At 37.7% G+C, this 26951-nt stretch overlaps 1 protein-coding gene across 4 annotated transcripts in view; it reads right to left on the minus strand.

Annotated features, from left to right (window-relative positions):
• The window catches only part of CUNH15orf41 (chromosome unknown C15orf41 homolog), a 120622-nt gene that overhangs the window by 88724 nt on the left and 4947 nt on the right, over positions 1-26951 (minus strand). For all 4 annotated transcript variants that reach the window (XM_026051798.1, XM_026051797.1, XM_026051796.1 and 1 more), the window contains exons 2-4: positions 6524-6569; positions 5567-5631; positions 2238-2298 (exon numbers count right to left, since the gene is read on the minus strand). In XM_026051798.1, the coding sequence (XP_025907583.1) occupies positions 2238-2298; positions 5567-5631; positions 6524-6569 (172 nt within the window). The remainder of the gene's footprint in view (positions 1-2237; positions 2299-5566; positions 5632-6523; positions 6570-26951) is intronic.

A 26951-nucleotide genomic window follows, 5' to 3' on the forward strand; every position in this document is an offset into this window, starting at 1 on the left:
GAGCTGCTTATTTCCAGTAACCCACATCAGAGCTGACACATGAAAAATGGTGAAATTACTGAAGGTAGTCCAGGCTGAATAAGGACTACCTTATTAGTTCAGGTACTTGCATCTCCCTAATTTTCATATTAATCATGTGTCCATCTTTCTTTAAAATAGGGCCATCATGCTTCATGTCAGAATTTAGAATGTAAGTAAAATTCATAGGGCTTCAAATCTCACTTGAAAATATTTGTATGAAGAGAACAATGACTAATTTTATTATTCCTATCTAACAAAAATGAGATTTATTTTAGTCCTTTTGCACTACCTATGCACTGTGACAAAGTTGGCAAATGAAATTTCTAATAAAATTTAAAAGTAGTCTTACATACCCTTAAAAAAAAAACAAACAAAATCAAAACACAATAATATGGAGCTGCTCCTATTTAACAAAGCCGCTACACACTGTAATGCACGTATGTTATATATTTCTCATCAATTTTTACAGTTTCCACTGATTAAATATATATTGACTCATAAAGTATTACCATTACATCAATTGTCAGCAGATGCAAGAGTATGTCATTTAAATATTAAGTATCATATAAAAATGGCAGCTTGATTGTTTGGAAGCAGTAATCTGGGGCTGGTTATTGCCACATTTCCCTTATGCATTAGGCAGCAGTCACAAAATGCATTGCTTTTCTTATATACCTAGGACTATGAAGTCAGAAGCGGATAAGTTCTTTAAATATCTTCCCTTTCTCTCCAATTTAATTTTTATTTATTTCTGAACTGCAGGAATCTTCAATCTGAATTGCAAAGAAGCATTAGTATAATATAAACAGAGATATGTTCACTGGAGTCAGATTATACACATCATCTCTAAATCATCGGGAACATCAGGGGTAGAAAAAATACACAAACAAGAATCAGTAGCAGATATATTACTTTGTGCTTGAAATATTTTTATGACCATTTCCATGCAATATGGTATCATATATCATGAATTGTGTTGTTTGTCTAAATTCTTAATAAGTACTTCTTTATGTAAAATCCTGAGACTAGAATATACTTAAAGACTTATTTTCAGAAACTGCAAAAAGCCATGCATTGCCACTAATAAGAAATAAATCCTTTATTCTATGTTAGCTCTATGATTAGGCTATGTGGACACTTCACAGACCATCAAAATCTTCTAAGAGCTGATAGGCAATCACTCATTTGCTGGCTGCAGACTGCACATGAGAGAGAAACCAGTCCTTCTTACTAACATAACATGTAGAACTTGCTGCTATTGCAACACTTAATGTTCATAGTGCCATATCATTTTTAATGCAAACACCCATTTTCTGCCTTCCTCTCATATTTTCTATTAAAATGCAACACAAAACAGCATACATTTCATTCTAGCCCTTTGAGGATTGCATAAGCAGTTCCAACTTGTACCAGATATCATATTGCCATTATTATTATTTTAAATAAATACTGCAGACTTTAAGGGATAGATATTTCATCATTTTTCTAGGGTGTTCATGGTCACTATTACAAACTTTTTACATCTTCTTTAGAGAGCACTTTTTGATACAAATAACTCCTTGTATCTCAAAGTAGACTTATATTCTGGTTGATAAACATCATCAATAAATTACTGTCATACTCTAATGGCAACTGTAGTCATCTTCTCATATACCAACCTTTCCATTGAATGGCAATACTGAGGAATTTATTCTATTTAATTGCTTTATATTAAAGCAGTTTTCATTAGCCATTCTCTAATCTGTACAAAATGAATTAAAAGCAGCTAGGAAAATGAACTGTTTTACTCTTCCTGTTACCAAAAAAAAAAAAAAAAAGAAAAAAAGAAAAAAATCTACTATTTAAAAACAAAGTGGGCAACAACAGCAAAAAGTAAAGCTAACACAACTCCTTAAATCATTTTTCAATAAATCAGTATGTGTTAAAGAGTACTTATGTTACTCAATTTCTCCAAAATTTCTGGCAAAATACAATTCACAGAGTCTCTTAGACATTTGCCTTGAAGTTAAGAGACTAATTACATTAACTGATTTATTAATAAATGGGGCTCTTTGTCTAATTATTGTAAGTACTAACAGACTGGGGAACAATTTTAAATGTCTAATGTGCCTTGAAACCATTTTTTTTAGGTTAATTACATTTCTCAGTGAAGTCACTGTAGATATGCCCCTTAGGTTTTACACTGGGAGATTAAAGAACAAAGTACAGATGATTACCTCATTGGCCAGCTCCAGCAACACGGGGGCCGCTGCGTTTTTCATCACTCCATTCAGGTACCTAGACAAGACAAAGCTAAGTAATTCTGCAGTGGCAAGAAGGGGCCAGCCTACACACGTGAGCATCTCTGGTGAATCTCTCACTTGGGGGAAAATACTCTGGTACAGTATTTAACAGGAAATCTTCTGAGAAATGAGTATTTTAAACAATCCAGGGTTGCTTCCCACTCATCTGCGAGATATATCAATCTTAATTAAGTCATTGATAAAACCACAGCAAATATATTAAGAAAATATTTCTTTTCCTTTTTTTTTTTTTTTTTTGGTTTGATGCCACACAAATAACTATAACTTCATTATTAAAAGATGCAAAACAGACAAGAAATCTCTGCTATTCACAGTAAAATTTTGGGGATGCACATGGTCTATACATTGCCACACACTCCATTCATTATGATGCACAAAAACCTGAAGTCGCAAATTTAATGACAGGTGTTATCAACTAGGCAGGTTAAATAACAAAGGCTTGCTTCACTGAAATAAGAGTCTAATAATCAAATTATTATTTTAAGGAGGAAGTAAAAGAATTATTTAGAATCCCAGTAAGGGGAAAGTCATTATTCTATCAATGACAAAGTCTTAAGGTTTCTAGTTAAAGGTATTAGACCAATACAGATAAGGGTTTCCAGTTAAAGGTATTAGACCAATACATGGTGACTTTTCTGACAATCACCTCAACCAGTGCTGCCTTCCTCTTCTCTGTTCCTTTCACATTTTGATGTTTAGGTTTCAATAACACCTCACACATGCTTTCAGGAGTTGATGGGAAGAAGTTATATTACTGGAAGTCACTTTGTGCTCTGTAGCCACTTGTAAAAGAACAACAGCTACCAACACTGGAGCCTGTTAGTTTATGCTGTCCACAGGCACACAAGCTGTTAGCAAGCCCTACAGCAAGCGTGACATCTTTAGAAGATTATAGTCCTTTTAGGTCCATCAGTATCTGTCCATCGAAGTCACTTTTCTGCTCATTTTCCTGGGATACTATAAGTTTTTTCTCCTTTTTACCTTTCTGTGAAATGGGTGTAAGACCATTTACATATAACTCTTCACAGAGGAGGCTTTGTTTTCAATTTATTCTAAGGCTCAATGACTATATATTACTACTGATACTGAAATACTTGAAAACTTACATTGGTGGGAAAAAAATGAGAGTTCATAAAAAAATAACCAGGGAGATTTACTTGACACTGACATTCCAAAACAGGCATCTAGCTGATTAAACACCAAAGCTACAGCTTGCGGTGGAGTAATTTACTGTCAGGTATTTCTAATGCTACTGGCAGTCCATTACGGACTGACTGGCTTCACATGCTGACGGCAATCTCACCTGGAAAAGCTCCCTGATCTTCCTGGGAAGTTGCCTCTGTGTTTGCCCAAAGCTAAGACAAGTCTCCGCAGAGAAGACTCACAGTGGCTGGGAGCCACTTCTCACAGTGGCTCCCAGCAGGGCCCACTGGGAATGCCGCTTCCCAGACAGTCAGAGTTGGGGATGCGGAGGAGCAAGGGAAGCATGGGAATGTGCTTGTGCGGAGGTGGCAGCAGGAGGAGCGTGCCAGACACCTGGAAGGTTGGCGGCTGCAAGATGGATGCTGGAAAAGGGCCGCGCAGAGGATGTGTTTGTCATGTTTATGCTGGAGCATGTCAGGCTGGCTTGTGGCTCAAGCAGCCTGCCCCTGGAACTTCCATAACATAGTACACAGTAAATCTGCTAAAACAGCATGGAGATGAGCTTCCTAACTATTAACCAGAACATYGCTGACTTTAAAACATGTGCATTTTATTTAGCCATGTTAGTGCATCTGCAATATGAAATACCCAGAAATCACATACAGAATTTTTCCTATCACAACCATATAACTTCATACATAATGCATTAGTCATGTACTTCCATCATACTTCCGACAGTACAGAAGAGGACAGGAGACCAAATCTTCCTCGCAAATGGAAACCAAACGTAATCATGCCTACAACCCTACTGACACTCACACAGCTATTGCTCTGCATAAAGCAAAATTCGGTTCTGCGTTTTGGGTTTAACTTGTTGGAACTAGCAATATACTTATGAAAAAAGAAGTTTGGGGAATTTGCAGGGGTTCTAAGAAAGGAGTTATTTATTGAGCAGTTACAACTAGCAYAGGTTACTTTACTAAAACTGTAGAAGTGACAAGCAATTAAAATAGTATTGCTTATATGTGACCATTATTGCAATAAATTTTTAAACCAATATTCTTCCTAGAGAAGCATCAATATTGGGAAAAGGAAAACGGGACCCAGTATTCATTTTTTTAATACAGCAATATATCTAGCAAGAAATGAAAAGCAAGCCCCAAAACACCACAACATGGTATTTTCTACACTGATGTCTAATATAATCAAATTGTCCTTAGGTTTTAAATATATGACTCTGTGGAATCTTTGAGATTGGTTAATTGTTTACAAATGAAGGCTTTTTGTTTATTTTTCTAATTCATAAAGATTAATATTAAGCATAAATAACAGACATCTATAATCGCAAGCATGGTTATCACTTGCCATGGAAGCTCTTCAGATATGTCAGTCTACAAAGTAATATTTTAATTGCATATATCTATCTGTTATCAGCATGCCCCAATTATGTCACTGCTCTATTTTAAGAGAAGCCTAGAGAAGTAGCAGACTGTAAGGTAACTGTACAAACAGACTGTAACAAACTATAAGGTGTAGCAATTACAATTTATTAGCTCAAGATGCATACAATTGTAAAATGCTGTAAAATGACATTAAAGGCTTTCATTCCTCCTTAAAAGCCATTTCTGACACTTCTGTTGATAAAAGAGTAGTGATCTAATAATTAATGCTTTAACTGGCAATACACTGATTTAATATGCAACTTTTTGTAATGTAACACAAACATTATTTTAAAAAACACAAGCAACTGCAACAAAGCAACCTCCCTCACTTTAAGGAATTTATCATCAATATTAGTCTTGACATAGAAATGCTGAGATTACAAACGATAGGCAATATATAATGAATTCTATGACATGCACTGTAAGGAGCAATATTTTGTTACCTTGACGTAAAACCCCTTCCTTATCAGACTGAACAAAGCTACAAAAATTTTGCCTTTTCACTGACAAATGTCTTTAGTGGAGCCTTCCTGTAAACTTCATCCTCAATTGCTGATCTATATTATAGAAAATTAGCCTAATAAGCTGATTTATTCACAATTATCATAACAACTGGCAGTTACGCTGCTACGCTTTCCTGGGCCGGGGAGGTCATACCTCTGGTAGTAAGTTTCAACAGCCTCAGCCGTGTGATGCTTGGCATGGGTTCTTTTCACTTGTTTCTGGGGGAAAAAAAAAGAAAGAAAAAGGAAAAAAACGAAAAACAAACCAAGAGTCTTGTCAATGTATCGCAGATCAAAACACAAAAATCAAGACTTTTCAAACACACATTTCTTAGCCACACTTTTTTTTATATAAACCCAACTGTATTTTTAGAAATCTAGGCAGAAATGGCGTTTACTCTACCTATTGAATTGAATGTCTTCAGACTGTACCGCAATGTACCGTATATGTAAAAGCCACAAAGGTCACCAGAATTGAATCTAAATAAGTTTACTGAAGGCTGCAGAGGGCAAGGAAAAACTTGTTCTCTCTTTCAACCTTTGTATTAATTTTCCCTCAATTCAATTCCATCTAAGTCTGGGGCACTCTGGTTTTACAATTCAATTGGCATTTTTAACCAGGAAGAACATTGCTTAAAAACAACTTATTTGAAAAACTACAAAAAGTAATTCCATAGAGACTTGCCACTTGACTGACACCTGTCATCCCATGATAAATGACTCCATTTTCTGCCTCTCTTGCCTTCTGCCACTCCGGCTATGGTCATTTATCATCATCTCTGTCAGCAATGGAAAGCGGCACTGACAGTGCAAGTCAGCAAACATTTAGCACATGGAACCACGCAACACAGGGAAATTATTATTGTCAGAATAATAATGGTTTAGCATAATTTATTACAGGTCCACCAAATAAGCAAAGGCTAGATGTTATTAGACAGATGGATGGGTAGGCTTGGCAGCCATCCACTGAGACTCAGGCGGTGCTTGATGTGGAAAAGGGAACATCCTCCAAACCAATCAGAAAGCTGGCAGTTCAATTACAAAGAAATAAAGGGACATTCATCATTCAATTAGGCACCTGTCAAGCCTCACAAAGGAGAAAACTTCTAACCTGGTACTCCTGGGAGAAGATGCTCAGCAGAGTGGACTGCGATTGACTGGAACAAATAAAAGAAGGACAAAGTTAATTACTGGAGTGCACTGCAAAGAAACAAAAGGGAAGGGAGCTTCAAAGGTAGGCCTGCTGCCCTGTAATCTAACAGAACATGAAAACAAGTGTGGAAAAGTTGTTCCAGATGAACACCTCAGACAAAGGCTTCCTGCTGCTAGGTCAAGGAGAGAGCGCACGAGGGAGGGGAGGAAAATGCAGCAAGAGTTTCAAAGCAAAGCAGCACATTGTTTGGGGGATCCGTTTTCGGCTTCAGAACCCACAAAGTCTTATCAGTCGCAGGTAGCGGAGTTAAAAGGGAAAAGGCAAAAGGAAAACAAAGCAGAATTTCCATTAATAATTGATGGAGCTAAATTCCATTAGCAGTTGGGACATGCCGCTCGCTCATTGGCAGCATATTGAAATTCATTTTGTTAGCAGCAAGGGAACCTCTTCAGTAGCTGTCTCATATTCAGGGGAAAAACTTCGCTCTCTGTCAGAAGTAGCATATGGGACCACTGGAACATTCCCACTGAAACCGATGTGCTTTGAAAATAGAAACTTTCACAGCAGGAAGCCGAGATTCCCCAGAGTCGGTCATTTCCAAAAGCTGCCATAAGCTTCATTCATCTAAGGCTCGACTCAATGTCAAACACCTGGCAATGAAGCAACCTGGAAAACATTTTTCCCAAGTGGGATTTTTTTCTCTCTGAATTGCTAACATTTAGAAATGGGACAAGATTTTTTTTCCTCCTAAAAGGCAATCAATACCACACCGCTACTGTTTTCAATTGTCCTCTGTGGATAGATCTACCACATCACATCCTGAATACAATTAATTACTTCTGATATATTTTCCTACGAGATGCAACATGAACAAATTATAGTCTCAATAAATCGGGTTTTATGGCACAGCAATGCACGATGAATAATTAACATTTTCCCTTTCATGGATGCACCTACCCAGGCACAGCACAGGTAGCTTAAATATTCAGCAGTGCCAGCAGTCCTGCTCTTCACTAGGCTTCCTCGTACGCGACTTTAACATCTGTATCGCATCATATTTACATATCACACCCCATTATTGATGACYCTGCTATAAAATTGAATGTTCTCTACACCCTTACATAGCCCTTTTCCTTGCAACATTCACACCTCAGAAGCACTACTTTAAGGTTAGGAAACTGTGCTGCCTTTCTGAAAAGGGAAAACTGARGCACCGAACAATTAAATAGTTTCCTCGAGGTTAAGCAGAAGCTATGTCCATGCARCATAGTACAAAACTAGTTTCCTCTATACTAATTAGTCAAAGCATCAAGAGCAAAGTAACCAGATGAATGCAGCACTATATAAAGCACTGAGTAGTTTGGGGTATTTTGCTTCCCTCTCTGTGCTTCCCGTGTCTCTGCCACAAGCCTGTGTTCTGCAGCAGTGCCCCGAGCCTTGATCTCCAGGATTTGAAACTCAAGAGGATCCACCTCGAGTACTCCCTGACTGTTAAAACTAGAAAAAATAAATAAAGAAAAAGAGACAGCAATATAATTCATTCTACTAACATGCAGATTCACAAAATCAATGGTTTACAAAAAAAAAAAAAAAAAAAAAAAACAGGCAATATTTTAAACATTTTGCAATATACGTCATTGGACGCAGAGTCCAGAACAGAAGACGTGTGCCCAAAAGAGGCCCTATCCAATTATTAGGAGTCATTCCATGCACACGAAATAATCAGAAGGTGAACAAAGGAAAAGAAAAAAAAGATTATATACTTTATAGTGTATACATAGACACATATGTACATATATACAAGGCTAAGTTATTTCAGGATGATTTATTTTAAAAAATCTGCAAGCTATAAATAAGAAGGATACATATGGCCCCCTAATGGCTCTCCACGCAACTATAATTATCTGGCAGATTTACATGGCCATAATGSTAGAACTAAAGATGGAGGGAGATTTGAGAAAACAAAACACCACAGCATTTAACTGGATTTTTGAAGGACGGAATGTTATTAAAATGTTATCCTTTGGAGAGATGGGCAAGTAACTGAAGATGATTTAGGAGTGGGACATAAACCAAAAAAACTAGTCAGGATTTTATATTAAAAGATGAAAGAAAAAAAAAAAAGAGAATCCTCAAAACTAGGAATTTCACTTTGATGCCGCTTATGGACAGATTCAGAAAGTGATACAGTAAAATCTGGGAGTAAGCACAGCCTATGCCCAGCTGCCTTGTTCTAAACAAGGCTTTGAATTGACTTGAGGAAAGGAAAATTAGTATCAGAAAAGTCAAAAGGGAGGAAACTGTGGTAATTAAGGTGCTGAATGGCAAAGATTTTTACTGGTGTAGGTGAATACACAGCATGTACTGGAAGGACCCTGGAGATAACRTTCAGGACATCTCAGCAAGGTCCGAGCACAACATTTATATATATATGAACCACCTAGGTAATTTGGAGCCAAACATAACACTCAGGTTACAAATCAGAAGTGAGGGATGTGAAAGGCAGTGTTATGTCAGTTACAACAAAACAGGAAGAAATACAAAATGGCACCAGTTTTATTTTGTTCCACGCCCTCCCCCTGCCTAGATCATAARGAGGAAAAAAGAAAAAAAGACAAGTAACTTGTGACAAAAATGGTGGATTTTCTAAGTTTTTAATTTAATAGAGGGAAGAGTTCTACTTTGYGTAATACAAGAACATTCTATGGAAAAGACTCTAATCAAACCCATGTTAATAATAACAAATTATGAATGCAATCTGATGAAAGAGGCTTTTTAGACTACATTCTTAAAACATAGATTTTATTTCATCCTTTCCTCTTCTTCCTGTCTGGATTTCTCCCCATACCTAGATTATCCTTCTTCCCAGACTTCCATAACATTCCGTATGGCCTGGTTTCCATACCTCGTCTTCTTTGAGTTCTTTCCCATGGATAAACCAGTCACTGTATTTTTAGGCTGCTCTCTGTAATATTACTGCACTTACTGTACTATTATCCCATTACACTTCCTGATATATCAGTAAGATTGAAAACCATTATCTTTGTCTTCACAGGTTGCATTTTTCTTGCTAATTATTTTGTTCTCTTAGTGTCCTTAAATTTTCCTTTCCAGTTTGGATCTCTTTTGACTTACCAYAAAAACTAGAAAGCAAGTTCAACAGCTGAACAAATTGGGAATATGCTGGACTGCAATGTAAAAGTGGCAAGAAGACGATAATAATAAAAAACTACTTCAACAGGACTATTTAAAAAATCCAAAGCCTTACCACCAGAAAAACCTCCCCTCTTCTCCAAAATGTTTTTTTTTAATCTTCATATGGTTATTCCTTTTTTTTTTTTTTTTTTTTTTTTTTAACATAGCTCCTCTGTTCACCCCCAAAATCACTTATTTCCAACTTGTTTCCTTGCCACAGTAGCTAACTTCCTGGTAAAGTGGGATAGCTCCCAAAACAGAGGTGATCTCTTTACCACAGGATGCCAGTGACAGGAAAACTGAAACACCTGAGTTTCCGAAAGTGCTGGGAAAGATGGTTCTGAGTAATTGGACACTAGCCATGGACAGGCACTRACACTGCCAGATGTGCCATGAAAACAAATGATCATGACAGCTGATACTGGCAGTTGCTGATACTGATAAGTAAATTATTATGACTTCTACAGAAGCAACCAAATTCCTAGAGTCCCATCCTTCCTCTAATGCCCCTTCTGCACAGGATTTCAAAGTTACAGGAGGGCTCACAGATTAATATAGCCGAGACACCTCGCAAAAAAAATACCTTATGTTCATGCCAGTGAAAACAGAATTTACACAAACTCTTCAGTGATGTATTACCAGCTCTTAACAGATAAACTTCACTGAGCCACATATGGAGCGGCTCACTGGAAGGGTAGGAATAGAGCATATTGGCTTATTCCAAGTGGGCTGTTCCATGGTCAGTCAACACTGACCATGGAAGCAAAGCGTAGATTTGTTGATTTTCATTTTTTAAAACAAACAAATATACACCTGAGTGCTGCCTCCTTTAAATAGTCGGTGAATTAACTTGTTAACCACCTCACAAAGAACTGAATGTATTTTCCAAGAAAACAAGAAACTTTCCTCCTCAGTTCTCTAACAGCTACTTTCATGGAAACATTTTCTTCTGCAATTCCAGATGCTAATGGATCCAACTCCCAGGACTACCAGCCTTGCTCTTGAAATACCCTCTTTTTCTTGTAGGGCAGCACCCATAAGGAACCCTGTTCCTGCGCTGTGGCCGGYGGCGCACGTCCATCTGCAAAGGCTCCCGGGCTTGGTGCCCTTGTCTAGAGCACTGCATCTCTGCACGACACGCTCGGAAATCTAAAACCTACCCAGCACGTGGAGATGCCCAAATCTTGTTTAAAGAAAATACCTCTTTTTCAAATAATGAAATATTATTTCTGAGTTCCAAATGTTAGAATGGCATAAAACACTTCTTTAATATAAAGCATAGCATTATAGATATTGAACTCTACCCACATGTAGAATGGGCTGCCCAAGGCTGACCAGAATAGGCTAAAAAGGCAACTGCAAGTCTGGTGCTGGATACGTAACATGCCTTTGGTCACTTACTATGTACACTAATTTGGAAGAGGGCAGGGAAATTTATTCTACTGGTTAACATCACTAGACAGTATTTGTGACATGTTTTGTCTGCAGAGAGTATGTGTATTTAAACCRGTAATAGATAATATGCTGAGGGCAGATCCGTGCTTCATAACTAGATCTGATGAGAAACCCTGGCCAAGGAGCAGCCAAGAGGACTGAAAGACTTTGTCTGTATCAACCTGCACATCTAGCCAAGACTTGGGGTGCTGCCCAAGTTATGCTGTTTGCTATAGTAAAAAAGAAGAAAACCCAAACACGATGACTTCAGCAACTATTACATTATCCTAAGATCTTTCAAGTAGTAGATCTTTTAGGGATAAGACAAAACATATGCTTCTTCACTTCTTTTTCTGATATTTCTAAAAAAAATAAATTCTGGATAGAAAAATAAGCTTCCCTTTGTTTCATCCCTTAATTTTAAAATAGCAAAATTTTCTTTTCTCCATTGTTAACTCTTCACTTGCTGCCTAAGATTGAAAGACTAACAATTCAGCTTTGCATTTCACGTGTTTTGCCATGGTACACAGGAAGAGTATCTGGAGAGATCTGTAAAAAGCATCAGGAATAAATATGAACTGTGGTATTTAACCTAGTAACTGTTCACACAACTGGAGACAAGCTGGGAGAAAGTGAAGTCCTTCTGAGACAATGATAAAGTATTAGGGGAAAAAGAAAGTGCTTTCATTGGACAAATTGCAAAAAAAAAAAAAGTATATATATATAAGTATATATATATAATAGTTTCATATTTTCTTTTTAATAAATAAAATCTACAAAGAGCACTGCTTCCCTTTTACAAAATGGATCATTCCACTCATTAAAATGATACACAGATCAGTTAAAAACCTCACCTAGGAGGCAAAAACACAAAAAGGGGGGATGGAAAAAGCTGCATTTCCAAAATTCAGAAGTCATTACGTGTAAAGTGTCAAGGCAACAGCATCAAGCATTACCTTCAAAGTGCATACAACAGTGCATCTTAGCTACTGTAGGAATTCGGGTAGGGGGAGAATGTGATATTGATCTTTAAAATACAAATAATGTAGCTTAGGGTTAGAAATGTTGGTACTGCCATGTTGGAATAAAAATCTATGTGACRGAAAAAAATACACGTAGCTGACTAACTTAAATATCTCAGACTGGAAGGGGAATCCTCATGGCTATTCTAAGAATGCTGGAACGTGTGTCTAAAACACATTTTTCCAATTACATCCAACACACGAGACAAACCTGAACAACCTTTTAGTCCCTCTTYTGCACTGTGACCGTTTTGGCACGGGGACTGCCGAAGGAAGCTGTGTTTCCATACTGCTCACCACGTGTGCACCAGTCCTCTCTTGGTTTCCCAAACCTCTGTCAATAACAGAATTCAAACAGCCCTTGGAGCATCAGCTCAAATGTGCAGCACATGCACAGACGTGTGAAGCTTCTGGGGCGTCCCAGAGCTGCAGGATGTAGGCTAACAAGCCATAAAGTTATGCCTGTAAATGAACTAAAACCAGTCTGATAGCAAACTTCTCACGTGAGAGGAGCACACAATCCGTTAATCCGCAGAATTGCCTCCAAGTGTCAGGTATATCAGGCTGGAGAAAAAGCTTCCTAGGACTGGGAAGGGTCCCACATGAGACACGGCTCTGGCAAGGCTCAGGCCTAACAAAGGTCTAACAGAGCTTGAGAACCCTGTGCTGATCCACATTTAAGCACTGAAGAGCACAAAATGAGGGAGGGAAAGTCACAAAGTTATGGCTTTGACCTCTTTTCACTCCAACTTTTAATATTAGTCTTTCCTACAGGTATAGGCAGAGAATGCAAAACCAACACGATTATTGTCCTGGTACACATTTGTATCATTCACAAATCTAACATATTGATTTATTGGAAGTCAGAGAGTTACCAATTTAAACTAAATCAATACATGTGTCTAAATTAAGGGTTTGAACACGAGTAACTCGGTCACATACTAAAGGCTTCAGTCACAACGCTGCAGCTTCACTACAACAGACATCTTCCAGTCCTGGAGCTTCCCAGCTCGGCTGCTTCAAGTTGGGGTTGCAAAAGCAGGTTTATAGGCTCTGCGTAAGCAGCCTTCCACACAACGAAACATCAGCACAAGCTACTACTTCGCTAATAGGAAAACCAAGACAATGCTGTTGGCAAATATTCCCATTACAAATACATTAAAATTAGAAATACTCTACATAAAAAACAAGAAGAATTGACTGTATGGCTGATAGACTTATTTCAGAATGAGTGTCATTCAATGTAAAATCAAGATAAAATCCAAGCCCAGTCATATCAAGTTCACTAAACTGCATGACAGCTCTTCTCAAAAGAAGTTTTATAAAGCACTTCTAAATATGAAACACTTACTAAGAAGTCTCGTTGCATCAAACAAAGCAGACTTCATACGTTCAAGTAGGGCAGACTAAGTCGGTACAAGCCAAAAATAAAGATTGGGGAAAAAATACTTCCTGCTTTGTGAGTTACACGATGCAGTAACAACCAAAAGGTTAAATGTATGTATGTGCATACAACTCTGCTGCCTATATGCAGGGTTATGAGGATAACCATAYGACAAAGCTCTGAGAAGGCTACTTGAGAAGAGTCATCACTTCTATGACCTTGACACTGGTTGGTCTCGCAACTTCTATACAATTTAGTGATGTGCAAGAACAGATGATGGTGCAATACATAGAAATGGCAGCATTTAAAATTCATAGTAGCAGAAGGCCATTACTTTTCCCACTGGGCCACTTGAACTTTAATAATGTCTGACCTGGTTGGCCAATAAGTTCTAGCAGCAGACAGAGGAAAATTGCCAGTATTAGATACTGTTCGAATGATTTTTCATTTAGAAAGACTTAGAAGTTCCTTTAAGAACAGGGCACCAATTCTTCCTGCAGACATCTCATTTTTTTGGTGTCTTTTGTAATGGCCAATATATTTTCAGACAACTGCAGACTGTGAACAATCTGTATGAGACATGTAAAGAAAATAAAAAACAGAGGTGAATACAAATTAATAATAAAGGTGATGATCACAAAATAATGCTAGCTTTCCTGCAGAACTAATTTCCATCTTCTTTTATGCACACCACAAAAAATAACTTTGAGCAGCAGCAATACAAGGGTATCCCAAAACAGGGATATCTAATTGTTACAAAGCATTTCTGACCAAACCCCCAAGATGAATAAAACAGAAGTCATAAGAAAAACGTGAGTTTGGCAGTTGCACATATATGCACGTGGTGAGCAAAATAGCACTACACTTCACGAGCGGATAAACAATAATGGATATTGCAATTAAAAATGGAACTCTGAAAACACAGGAACAGATGAGTGATGTTTCCCCTTGAAAATAAACCACTTGCTGGGCCTGTCATCTTAGTAAGCAAGTACAGAAAATTTGCCTGAAATACCGTTCTAATAGTGCATAGTACAGAGTTAAACTGTACTATGCTAGTTGCAGGAATGTTGAAACGTACCTAAATGCCTAATGCATACTTACAAGACCCTTGGAAATAATTACTGTTTCATTAATGCTTCAGACAAAGCCTCTTCCATGAGTATATTAAACAATTTTTAAAGGTTTAATTTTCAAGCTGGGAAAAACTGTAGGTGTAACACAGGAACAAAAGATGTTCACGTAAAAATACCCAGCCCAAGAGAGTTGAGAAAACAGTATCGATGTTAAAACACCATACTAAATTCTCAGATAAATGTTATAACATGAGGTTTCCATAGCTTTAAGACCTTTGCAACTTGCACAAAAGACAACAACCCTGGTACACTGTGGTGAGGCAGCCAGGGAGCCCCTTGACAAAAGGGAAGTGATGGGGAGAGTCTGCAACAGCGTTTGGCCGCCCACCTTCATCTTGGTAATCTTCTGGGGTAACATGAGCAGACGATCTATGGCCATTCCCTCATCTGTCTAACATACAATTTCCTAGCAAGAAAAGAGGTCTCTAAATATGCAAATAGAGCATCAGCGAACATACCACAAAGGGAGGCAGAGAGGACCATATCAGAGGCAGGAAAGCAAACTGCTGCACGTGCTTTGTCTGTGTTTAACCACACATCATCCACTACCAAATTCAAATTAATTCAATTAAGGTTATACAGAAACATGTTTGAAAAGTTTAAACTCTTTCTCTTAGGACCGCAATCTAAATGGAAGAGCATGAGGTAAAGATGYACAAAAGCCCAACTTGTCGGTGACAGATTCTGTTCACAGACATGGTCACCGAGGCCCCCGTTACACTGGCCCTTAATGCGCAGCTAAGGCAGTTCAAAGCAGTGATTCATCATCCCACCTTTCGTACCTGCCCTCGTGAGAAGGTCAAGGTCTCTATGTTAAAACAACATTCACTTATAAGGCAAGAATGAGCAAGAAATATTTGATACATTCATTTCACATTCTCATATGCATCACTTGGTTGRATACTTATCCTACCTTCCCTTTGCCCTTCTACACTCATACACAATACACTTCTACACAATCATATTATGGAATAACTTGTCAAGACTAGTTCATAAAACTAAAATCTTAAATCTTATGTTGTTTTGAAGCACAAAGGGGGAAACCATAAATGTATACATTTAATTTCGGAAAACTCTTTATGTTAGCAAATGGCAACTGAAAGATAATTAGACCATGCAGTTTATGTTTAAAAAATTAGCCTGTATGTAAAARCGTATCTGCACCAATTCAAAACTAAATAAATCCCCAAACACCCTTAAACACTTTGCTGTTAAAAATATATATAATCAAATTTAGAAAACTATAAATTATATTTAAATTTATTATTTACAAGCAATTAATTATGAAGACAGCCAGGTGGCTTTCATTACATAAATTACTGTTAATGACACTTGCCTCATGCTGCTACTGTATTTAGCATTTGCAAGCATCATGTGTCAAGCATACACACTGTTGCACAGTTATCTGCAGGGCAAAACTGAGCACCTCCAGTCAAATAAACTTCTGGTAATCAAATCAGAAATGTTAATTTCACACACACAAAGGCAGATTATTAATGAAACCCACAGAGGATATAACTTAAATGATTTAAATTTAAAGAAAAACTGAAACTCTGGTTTTGAGAAACATACAGAATTAAGGGAACAAATGAGCCTATCTGTAGCTCATTAACTTGAGAGTTTTAGTCTTAAACTTTAAATATTGTGCTAAAGGTTTTCATTTTAAAGCTACTTGTATTAAAAAAGAAAATAGCATAATTYTTGCCTATCTAGTTGACTGAGCTTTGCTTTGTATCTATAGGGTATTATACCAGATATATGGATATTTAGAATGTCCACTTTCTATCCCAAGGGTATTGTGCTTATAGCACTTATTGTGCTATAAAGGGAATAAACTAATTTGATCTCACTATTTATTTTCCAAAGGAAACACAGCAGAATATGCAAAGAGAGAACAGCTGGATTTCCTTCTGAACWAGCCATCTCTGAGCATTTTTTTAAAAAGTTGTCTACCTAGAATTGTGACAACTGCATTCACTCACAGCCATCATGAAGGGAACATGTAACAAGAGGGAATCATAATGCTATCTTGAAACTTCTCTAACCTTCTTTTCCACCCCTACAATCATATTTTTTCCCCTTCTCTGTCTCCTGAGGATTTGTTTTTCTGGTATTCTCTTTTTTTTTTTTGGAAGCCAGTACAGTGGCCACATGCTTTGCTCGCAGCATTGTCGAAGGAGCAGAAAAGGTTGGGTTTCCAGCACAACTCCTGTTCCAGGCTAGTGCAAAGCAGCAGCATCTCTGCTATGAACAGCCAGCAGACTCACCAGACCAAAACAGCCAGCACCTCCACCAAACACCAAAACACCGGGCTGCTCTTGGAAACACCAGCTTCCACAGGGGTAATGGATGCAAACCAAGGAAGGAGGAAAACGAGTTCAACATCAAACATTTGCTCTGTGTTAAAATAAACTGAGAATGATCTCAAAATGCATCTAGTCATATGGCATGACTCACCGACATGTCTTAAATTTCTGGGAGTTGTCAAAAACATAATAAAAATATACATTGCTGTCTTTACATTGAAGCACATAAGACTAGACTTCTCATGAAAAGTCTGTGAGAAAAGAGCAACTAAACTTCACTAATATGTAATGACTCTTGACACATAATATCCTTAGCTGTTCTCAAAAAGGGCTTCCAAACAAACAAAGCAAGTACCAACCCCTCCCAAACTGTCCTCTCCTATTTTAAAGTTTTCTTTATAATAAAGTAACAGAGGCTATTCTTTTTTTTTTTTCTTCATATTATTTCTGTCTATTGACATTCTTTTTGGCATTTTTTTTACATTTAAATATTCAGCCTTGATATACTATGAAACATCTAAGACAGGAAAAAATAGCAGAGCKGGGATATAAGGAGAGAGTGGAAATTAGGAAGTTGAAGAGGAAAAAAGTGACTTGAACTGTTTGCATTTGTTTATGTTACTTGTTAACTAAAAACTTCCTGCSACATATCCCTAGAAAATAATGTGTATTGTTATAGAAGAGTGAAAGATTCACCCCCTTCACTCCTAAGCAGAAGGCATCCGAACCCGTTTCCCAAGTGAAAATAGGGATATCAAGACTGGTTTTACAGAAAGCAAGAAATTTAGAGGGGAGAAGTGGGATAATCCATAATTTAATATTCATTTGGGGTGGAAAAAAAGTAGAGATGCTCAGATATCCTTTGTTTTTAAATATCTTCTTTTAAAAATAATAATAATAATAATAATAATAATAAATCAATCTTCTATCAACTTTCATTTGGAAGCAATTTCTCTTCCCCTACACAGCAAAGCTGCAATGCCCAGAACAGAAAAGTGGCACGAATGCAATTTTCAGTAGAGCAAACAATGCAAACGCCACGTTCTCGTGGCCCCCTCCAGTACTTTGTTAATGCACCGCTTTCCACTAAACCAGCCAGGAACCAACCTTTCAGTTAAAGTTAGGGCTGCTCGCAAGCAAACCCTTGTTACCTGTGAAAAAGGCAGAAGGCCTCTCCAGCCACCTCATCACCATATCAATGACACATGCCACAACAGAGAAGCACTAGTTTATTTGATTGATCATGGTAGATAAACTCCAAATAACAGAGAAATTAACAAATGCTTGACATTTGCTCAACATCCATTATTCTGACACCGCTTTCAGGATTTCAAAGCCTGGGAGGATGCTTAATCAACATTCATATTCCCCAGCGAGCGCCAGGCACCATATTGCGCCCCGCCTTAGTACTGATGAAAACTGCATATTGGCCATTTCCAAAATGTTCTGGGACTCCACGCAGGGCCCCTTCTCTCTCTTGTTCCTGTTCTGCAGTTTTCTTTTAAACACTTCCAAGACAAAAGCATCTGCCAGTTTTTCTCTCTGGGGATGTATGCAAAATGAACTTAACAGTTTTAAGGCAGGAGAAACCCTCACATCTAAATTCATTCATAGGACAGAAAAGGGCCTAAGAGGCCTCTCCAGGGACAAAACCCTGCTGAAATTTTCCCCGACAACAGTGGGAGCTTTATAAAATCTAAGTCCAGACAATTTCCAATTCAAATGCCCAGCATAGCATGACCTTTGTCAGATCTATGAGACCTAGATGCACCCACTATTTTTTTATTCTAACCAGCACAGACATTAGACAGGGCACTACTGCTAAGCAGGAGGTTGAATATTTGCATGCTCTTCTATTGTGAAAATGTAACAGTGACAGCACTGTGTCGAATTCTTTTCCCTCTAGAACTTTAACTCCATAGGAGAGGCATAGCTGACAGATGACTCTCCCAACATCTGTGTTATGTGCTCTGCACAGCTGAGGAACCTTGCATCACTGTCACGGCTTCTCTGAGATGACCTACACCTTTCTTATATCTACCCCGATCTGAAAAGTAAAATAAAAGCTGAAAACRCCACTTTTTTTCAAAAATGAAAAGTAAATATGGCAAGAAAGATTAACATAATTTAGTCATTAAGCTGTTCACATAGCAGCTCACCATATGTTGTATAAATGTCTTATACAAAATAATTTATCAGACCTGACACGTTGCACATCATATTGTATTATTTAATATGCTTACTAAAATTTCATGGATCAAGCTCCACTTCTAAAAGCATACAGAAAACCCTAGAAAATATTTCTTCATCTTCCATGATTTATTTTGATTACCTTTTACAGCTACATGATAAAGTGGAACTTGCAAAATTACAAGGTTAAGGTTTACAGAGCTATTGCTTCAAATGATAAAATATAACAAATGGTTTCACGTCTATGTAGAATTTTTGGTTACATTTAATATTCAGAAGCACATTAAACTAAACACTTTGCTTTCTACTGCATATTTTAATAATTTTAGTAGTTATTTCAGTAAACATCCTGATGTAAAGTCCCAGTGACACATTTATCCTTGATGAAGAGACTGAAAAGCTCAGAATTACAAAATAAACTGAAGTCGACGATCAATGTGCAATAAATTCTGAATAAAAAATCCCACAATCCAGTACACATAGAAGGATATTAACTGCAGAGAAGCTGAAACATTTGAATAATATTTTTAAATTCTTGAGATGTAAGATGTTGGAAACGCAAGCAACTACAGCTAGGCAAACGGACAAAATTCTCCATGTAGAAAGCTCCTATCAAAAAGCAATTAGGTGTAAGAGTGATTTTGGCTGTCACTAGTAATGTCAAACACATTTTTAGAAAAAGCATAAGCAGGAAGCTCCTGGACAGTAGTTCCTGGGTGACTGAAGGGATTTCCATTTGGAAAAAAAAAGCTAAATTTACGGGGCATGCTGAGCAGATAGATATGGTTAGAAAAAAAATTAGACTRAAACAATGTAGGTATCCAGTGAAGCACCATTTTCTTTTTTCTTCCCTCACCACTGATGTCAGAGGAACCCAATACAAATGAGATAAAAATGTAGTCAGACTTCTCCTTTTGGTCAATAATTAAACTCTTCTGTTTCTAATAAMAGGACAAAGAAAACCATATTTCTGTGTCAGATCACTCCATGCAATGAGGTCATTTAACACTGTATTTGGAACTGATCTTGCTTGGCCAATTGGAGTATCTGCCAATTGCTTAAAACAAACCTTTGTATTTAAGCTCTGAAAGAAACAGAAATTTACCTTATGGGGTTTTTTTTTAAATCTTTTTCTCTATTATCTATCCAAGATAACGGGCTTGTCTAGAAAGATATATAGCTCATCAATGTTCAAAACTGAAGGCCTGCTAGATTGACAACAGGCATTTTATGAATAGGGCTGAAAATGGCTACTGTTTAAGAGCCTTTTCATCTGTAGGAAGCTACTCACAAGCTCTGTCCACTGGTTCTTGCACTTTGCTCCAGTTGCAGCCTAATAACACACATCTGCATCTCATAGAAGCAGGGCAATAAAATATTGGAGGCTTCCAGGAGCAACAGTGGATGATGCAATCTCCTAGCAAGGCACAAATGGGAATGGAGGAATACAAGGCATCACTACAGCTGCACCAAAGAGGAATTCCAAAAAAAAAAAAAAAAAGAAAAAAGAAAAAACCCTTTATATTAATTCAGGTGCAAAGCTCTTTATTCACAGAAATGTTACCTCTATATTGGTCATGCTTTTTATGTTGCCCTACTACATTTTAGAACGTTTTCATATAGGCATGTCTTATATGAAAGATTGCCTTTGTTATCACATGGGTCTCACTCAGGCAAGTATCCTGCTTTCCGTGAAGGAAGGATGTGTGCGATTCTGGGGCACTTTGTTCTGTGTGGAAGCTTCCTGGAGGTATCTGGGAGTCAGCGCTACCAAATGCTTCCAAGAGCTTGCAGATATGCAGAGAGAGACATCCACCCAGAGAACAAAATGGTCTTCAGCAGCACATCCTGCCTTGAAGCCCTGTTACACCAGCTGGGGCGGGCAGCGTCTCATCACCTCTACTTGGGTGAGGAAGATAAAGCACCGGACCGAAGTTTAAGAAATCTCTAGCACAAAGCAACAAGACAGTCATGATCAGGCAGACTACTAGATGTTCTGGAGTGTCTACTGGAGAGGGTAATGGATATATATATAATGGATTCATATCACTGCCATATTTAAAATGTTAAGGTCTAGAATTAAAAAATGCTGCTAAAAAAAAAMCCTAAGATCAATAAAAACATTTTCGTTGTTGACAAAACAGAAGTTTTTGACCTATAAGATTCATAAAGAATACATTTCCCACATGAGGAGCAGATTCTTGCAAGTCGAATTTAAGCCTGTTGACATCGAGTTCATTTACCTGGAATCCTCATTTGAAGTCCATAAACAAAAAGGACTCCATGAAACACAAGTTGAAAATCAATGAYAGAGCATGAAATTTAGCTCACCAATGTGAGGCTGCCATCTACTTTTAAGGTATCAGTTTGTTAAACGCACAAAGCAACAAGACTTTTAGCCATCACTGGCTCTGACTCATCACTGGTATTTTCCAGTCCTTTTCTAACRCTCTTGGTCTTCCTGGTGACTCTACACTAGCAGGCTTCTCTTAGAAGACAATACTAGTAGGAGCACTTACTGTATTCCCCAGTCCTACTGAAATCAATCTTTCCCATTACTTCACTCAGTGTGAAATATAAGTCAGCTTTCTGAGATTTTCACATGGCAAACAAATATTATGATATTTCACCAGACTGGAAACTTAAACAAAAAAACAATTACAAAATGACTCTAAGAGAAGCATGTACTTTATTTTATTAAGTGATGTGATAAGCTTAGGGGCATATATCAGAACTAAAATGGTTGTGGTCATTAATTTAAGTAATAAATCGTAGGTTCCTGCCAACAAACAGATGACAGCAAACAGATGCTAACAAGAAAATGTATTATTTAATATTGCCATGTGTTATAAAAATGTAAACGTTTAAGACACATCTTAAATTTTTATAATAATATGCATTCAATACATTACTGTTTTGACACATAAAAGAATCAAATTTATAGGTCTCATTCTGCAGTTCCCTGCTCTTCTGCCTGAACACAGAGTGGATTCCAGAGGGAAAAAAAAAAGCTCAGGAAGTGAATGTTGAAAATAGATGCTCTCAATAGAGGTTTTGCAGTTTTCAAGCAAATACTACAAGCCCTACAACTCATTAGAAAATGGAAACCTACATATTTGCCTTTAKGTAAACAGAAGTTTCCCTGAAAACTCCCAGGAAATTCACACAATTAAATCTGTCTGTCTACAGACAGCAAGAAATCATATGATCTGGCACAAAGTTTAAAACAAGTCCTATGAATGCTTACACACAGAGTGTCAGTATTGCATGAGCCTCAAGGAGCCTACTTAGTCACAAACAGAGGAAAAGTTTCCTCTTCAAGGTGTCTGATTTTGTCCCCCCGTGTTCCCCAGCTCCGTTTAACCCACGCCATGGGACGCTCAAATGGTTTTTACCAACAACATCCTTCGCAAATTAAAAAACCAAAGCTAAACAAAAACGCTGCTACTTTGCAGATTATAAATGTGGCCTGTTTGATTCCCCCCCCTCTGTTCTCACCAACCCTCAAGTTCCTGCAAGGCAGGGAGAATGCCAATGGAATTCCAGCTCGGAGACCCTTAGGAGACGTGTGGGGAGCGCTAGGGCACCTTCCCGCRTGGCCAGCCCCTCTGAGGAATCCACGTGTCCTGCCCAGTGCAGGCTGCACCCCTACAGCAAGGTGCCATTTCCCGGCTTTTCCAAACATTCCTGATCCGCTTTAAGGGAATTGTTTGGCTAAGGACACTGCTGTTTGCATTCTGTTTCACTTTCATTTTCAATCAAGTACTCCAGGTACCAGCACAGTTCTTTCCTCTGAAGTGCTACGGTCAATGCTTTAAAACACTTGAGGAAGCAGTGATCAGAGTATGGAAACTAAATTTTCTTCATTAAATCTACTGAAGCAGATATTAAAAATGCATTTAATATACCGGGGATGGCTGGTGGGCATCACTGACTGTGACAGGCCAGTTACTGATGAGCTGCTGTCAGGCGGCCTTCTCAGCAGGGATCTGTGTCTAAGGCTGCTGAAGGACAGCAATATCTTCCCCTGTGTGTAAGCTCTATTCATCTCCCAAGTATTTACTAAATCACAGACCTCTGCACACAAACCCGGCGTTTCAGCGCATGCTAACAAATGATGGATGGCCTAGTCAATTCGTTATGTCCTGAAAGCGTGATTTCCTGCCATTCCAATCATCAAACCTCCAGAGCCTTCAGAGCTGATCAGTCCTGGAGAATATATTTTGCAGGCTCTATTAAAGGAGTAGAGGTTCTTTCCATTAGTCTCAAACTTTTTTTTTTCTCCCCCCTTTTTTTTTTCCTCCTCTCTGGCTGATTTAAAGAGAACTCCCTCCTYCCCGCCTCCTTCCAGCACCACCACCACCACTAACCACTGTTATCTGTGTATTCAGGGCATACACCATTAGTGTATCAGCTGGTTAAAAAGACAATTTTTGTTTGTGACTACTATAAAACACTGTTTTTTTTTATTTAAATTCATCTATATATCTTTATTATGGAACCTAGACAGTCCCCCAAACATTTTGTAACTGAGTTTCTTTGATCAAATACCTTTAACAGCAAGGGAGCACTCAAAAGGACTCCTTTTCTTTGTATTTGCCTAGTGAAACAAATCAGAGCTCTTTTAATTGTCTTCCTCCTAAAAGGATAAGCCACTTAGGAATAAACTTCGACGTTCCAAAGGCAGGTTTGCTGTCAAAGAAATAAAGCTCCTCGATTTCTCCCTTTTTTCATAGCAAGGCAATATATCTGGCAGTCTTTTTTTTCCCCYCACCTGCTAGAGGAGAAATATTATTTAGCTTTCCTATTCAATGATCTATGGGAGCAGAATACACGTACCTCACGCTTTGTGTTGAAACTTCAAACGAGTGAGTGTACAGCTGCTGAAGAATCAGTTGTCTTCACACAATACAACAGATATGGGTAAACTTTGGGTAAATATGCATTTGGCCATTCTAAAATGCATTGGTCTAGTATTTTTTTGTGTGCTTGCAAGGTGTGATCCAGCCACAGCCAGCACAAACCAATCCACACTGCTCTACCATTCACCTCAACCTTGACCTGGAGATTAAGCTCACTTTTATTGCACACAAAGGTCATCTGCGTTAGGTCAAAATTCAAAGTCCCCTGTCAGCTAAGGTTGATATATTCCAACCTTTCCTACTCTAATGCATCAAWTTTTTCATGGTGAGGTCATATTCAGCAGACAGTGTATTCAACAATTTATTGTATCATTGTAATATAGCTCAGAATATGACTGTCCAAAAAGTAACACATGAATAAAATATTTTTCACTCTGGTGTACCAAAGCTCCTGTACTCATAAAGCTCTATCCTGGACTTGTTTCTAGACTTCAGAAGACTGATAGAGTAAGAAATTATTTCTGAAAGAGATTCAAGAATTACCTTTTTTTTTACCTTTACTGTCCTTAAGTACATGCAGCATGACCATAACGGTATCCCCAAATCCATGAGTCAATTAAAATGCACATGTGGTCAGCGTTAAACCTTCCTTTTCATTCTTAACAATCACTATAATCTGTCATGTAAATCTATGGACATCTGTTTGTCTCTGATGCCACCAAGCCTGCTTCAGGATGAAACATGTCAGACACAACAGCCCTGCAAGACTTACATTCCTGTTCTACCAGTAGTTATCACAACCATGTAATTTGTGAAGTGACAAAAAGTATAAACAAATTAAACTTTATGAAGAAACACAATAATGTAATGTTACCAATATCACCCCTGAACTTCAACATATGGAGGGATTTTTTCTTTCTTCTATATTAAACAAAAACACCTATGCCATAGCTATAACAAGTCCAGAGTATATTTTCTAATTAGAGGGAACTAATTTGCACATTTGCTTCAGAGGCCCCCTTCGCTGGTAGTATTTTACCATCCCATCTACGAGTGGATTGGTTCGTACGTGGTTTGTATAAAATGTTCAAGGCTTTCTACTCAGTCTTCTTTCCCTCTACCCAGCCAATATGAATTTCAGGGGAAGCCCTGTTCTCTTTAATTTTTTAAATTATTTTATTTATTTAATTTTTAATGTATCATATGATACATATGATGGCATCGCCCATTCAGCAGGAGAATGGAAAAAAAGAAAAAACGTTTGAGAAAAGGAAAAGGCCTTCCTCTTTATCAGTATTCAAGAATCATAAAGTAAAATCTTAATTTTCATTTCACATTTCAAGCCTAATGTTGAAAATAACTTTGCATTCCACTAGGTTGGACAACGTATGTGGGAATACTTGTAAGGAAAAGATCCCTCAGTATTAAATCTCACCTTGGCACATGCTTAGTCGTACATGTAATCTACTTAGTTAATGGCAAAGGTAACAAATAAACAACAATAAAAAACCTCACCGTCTATCTCGAAACAAGTATAGGTGGCATCCACACACCTAGAATTCATACATGCCAAAATAAAACTTTTCTTCTAAATCCTTACTATTCTTACTGAAGGACCTAAATATCAGGCTAAATTATTTTCTCGTTCTATTCTGAAGGCTCATTCTGCTGTCAGTAGCTATTTAAAAAATAAATTCCTTGTCTTCACTTTTAATTTAAAGAATAATGGAAGAGACAAAGTTATTCCCAGTTATATGTTGATTTAATTAATTTTTGTGGTGTAATACTTTGTATTAGGGATAAGGATTACTTTCCCTCATATTCATGGTCAGAGCATGAGCAAACAGCTTTTCGGAAGAAGAGAGCAAACCCAAACAGTTACAGCTCCTTTGAGGCTTGTACATGGATGGGTGTTTACAGTGAGGATTGACAACTAGTATCCCTATTGGACACTAGCAGTATTGGACTGCCCTACCAAAAATGTAACATCTCACAGAAGGTTTCATAACAAAGTTTCAAATAGTAGCAGTAGCTTTCCAAAATGAAAGAACTCAGATCATTACTGTATATATTGAAGGTTTCCCTCATTGTAAGATTGCTTTGAATATGTACTTTATTGTGGGTCTTTCCTGAAATACTCTATACCGTTCATTTGCTTTTCAAGTTACCAGCTAAGACCTCCTTCTCACCTCTTGCTATCAATGTGCTTATCTATGAGGTTAAATGTAGGTTCAAGTAGACAATAAATTTTAAATATTAGATTTTTGTTGCAAATAATAGACAACAAAAAACAGTAATATACAACTTGGTTTATTCTGAAGTCAAATAGATAAAAGAAAAAAATACACAACCCTATGGACTTTCCTGTTTGCATAGCTGCTGCGGCTCGGTGACCCAGACCATCCAAGCCCAGTGCAAAGTATTTCCTGTGCCAAAATGGACATCGTGGAAATTTATCGATGACCTTTGAGTCTCTCTCTGCAGGTCTCTGCATCTCCCACCAACGTCCACGTTCTTGTTCCTCATCAGTTCATCTACTGAAATTAATGCGATGGTTGGTACAGGAAGTGCATGAATTTATTTCATTATTAAGTAGCTAAGAACATGGGAAAGCAGAGGAAGTTTAAATGATGTCTTCATATGCTTTTGGTTTTTGAGAAATAAAAGTTTCTAGCCCTCATGGGCACAAAGGCAGCTTCTAAATGAGATTTGCTAGATTAATATGTTAGAAGAGTAAAGAAAAACAGCCGAAATCCTCTGCTTTCCAAAACAACTACCCTACACCTGTGAAGTGCAGGGGCTGCGAGGAAGCTGACGAGAATCAGGCAGCTCTGCTGTGCTCAGAGCCTTCGCCAAG

This window comes from Nothoprocta perdicaria, unplaced genomic scaffold, assembly GCF_003342845.1.
Source record: "Nothoprocta perdicaria isolate Ctin4 unplaced genomic scaffold, notPer1 scaffold_8, whole genome shotgun sequence".
NCBI lineage: Eukaryota > Metazoa > Chordata > Aves > Tinamiformes > Tinamidae > Nothoprocta > Nothoprocta perdicaria.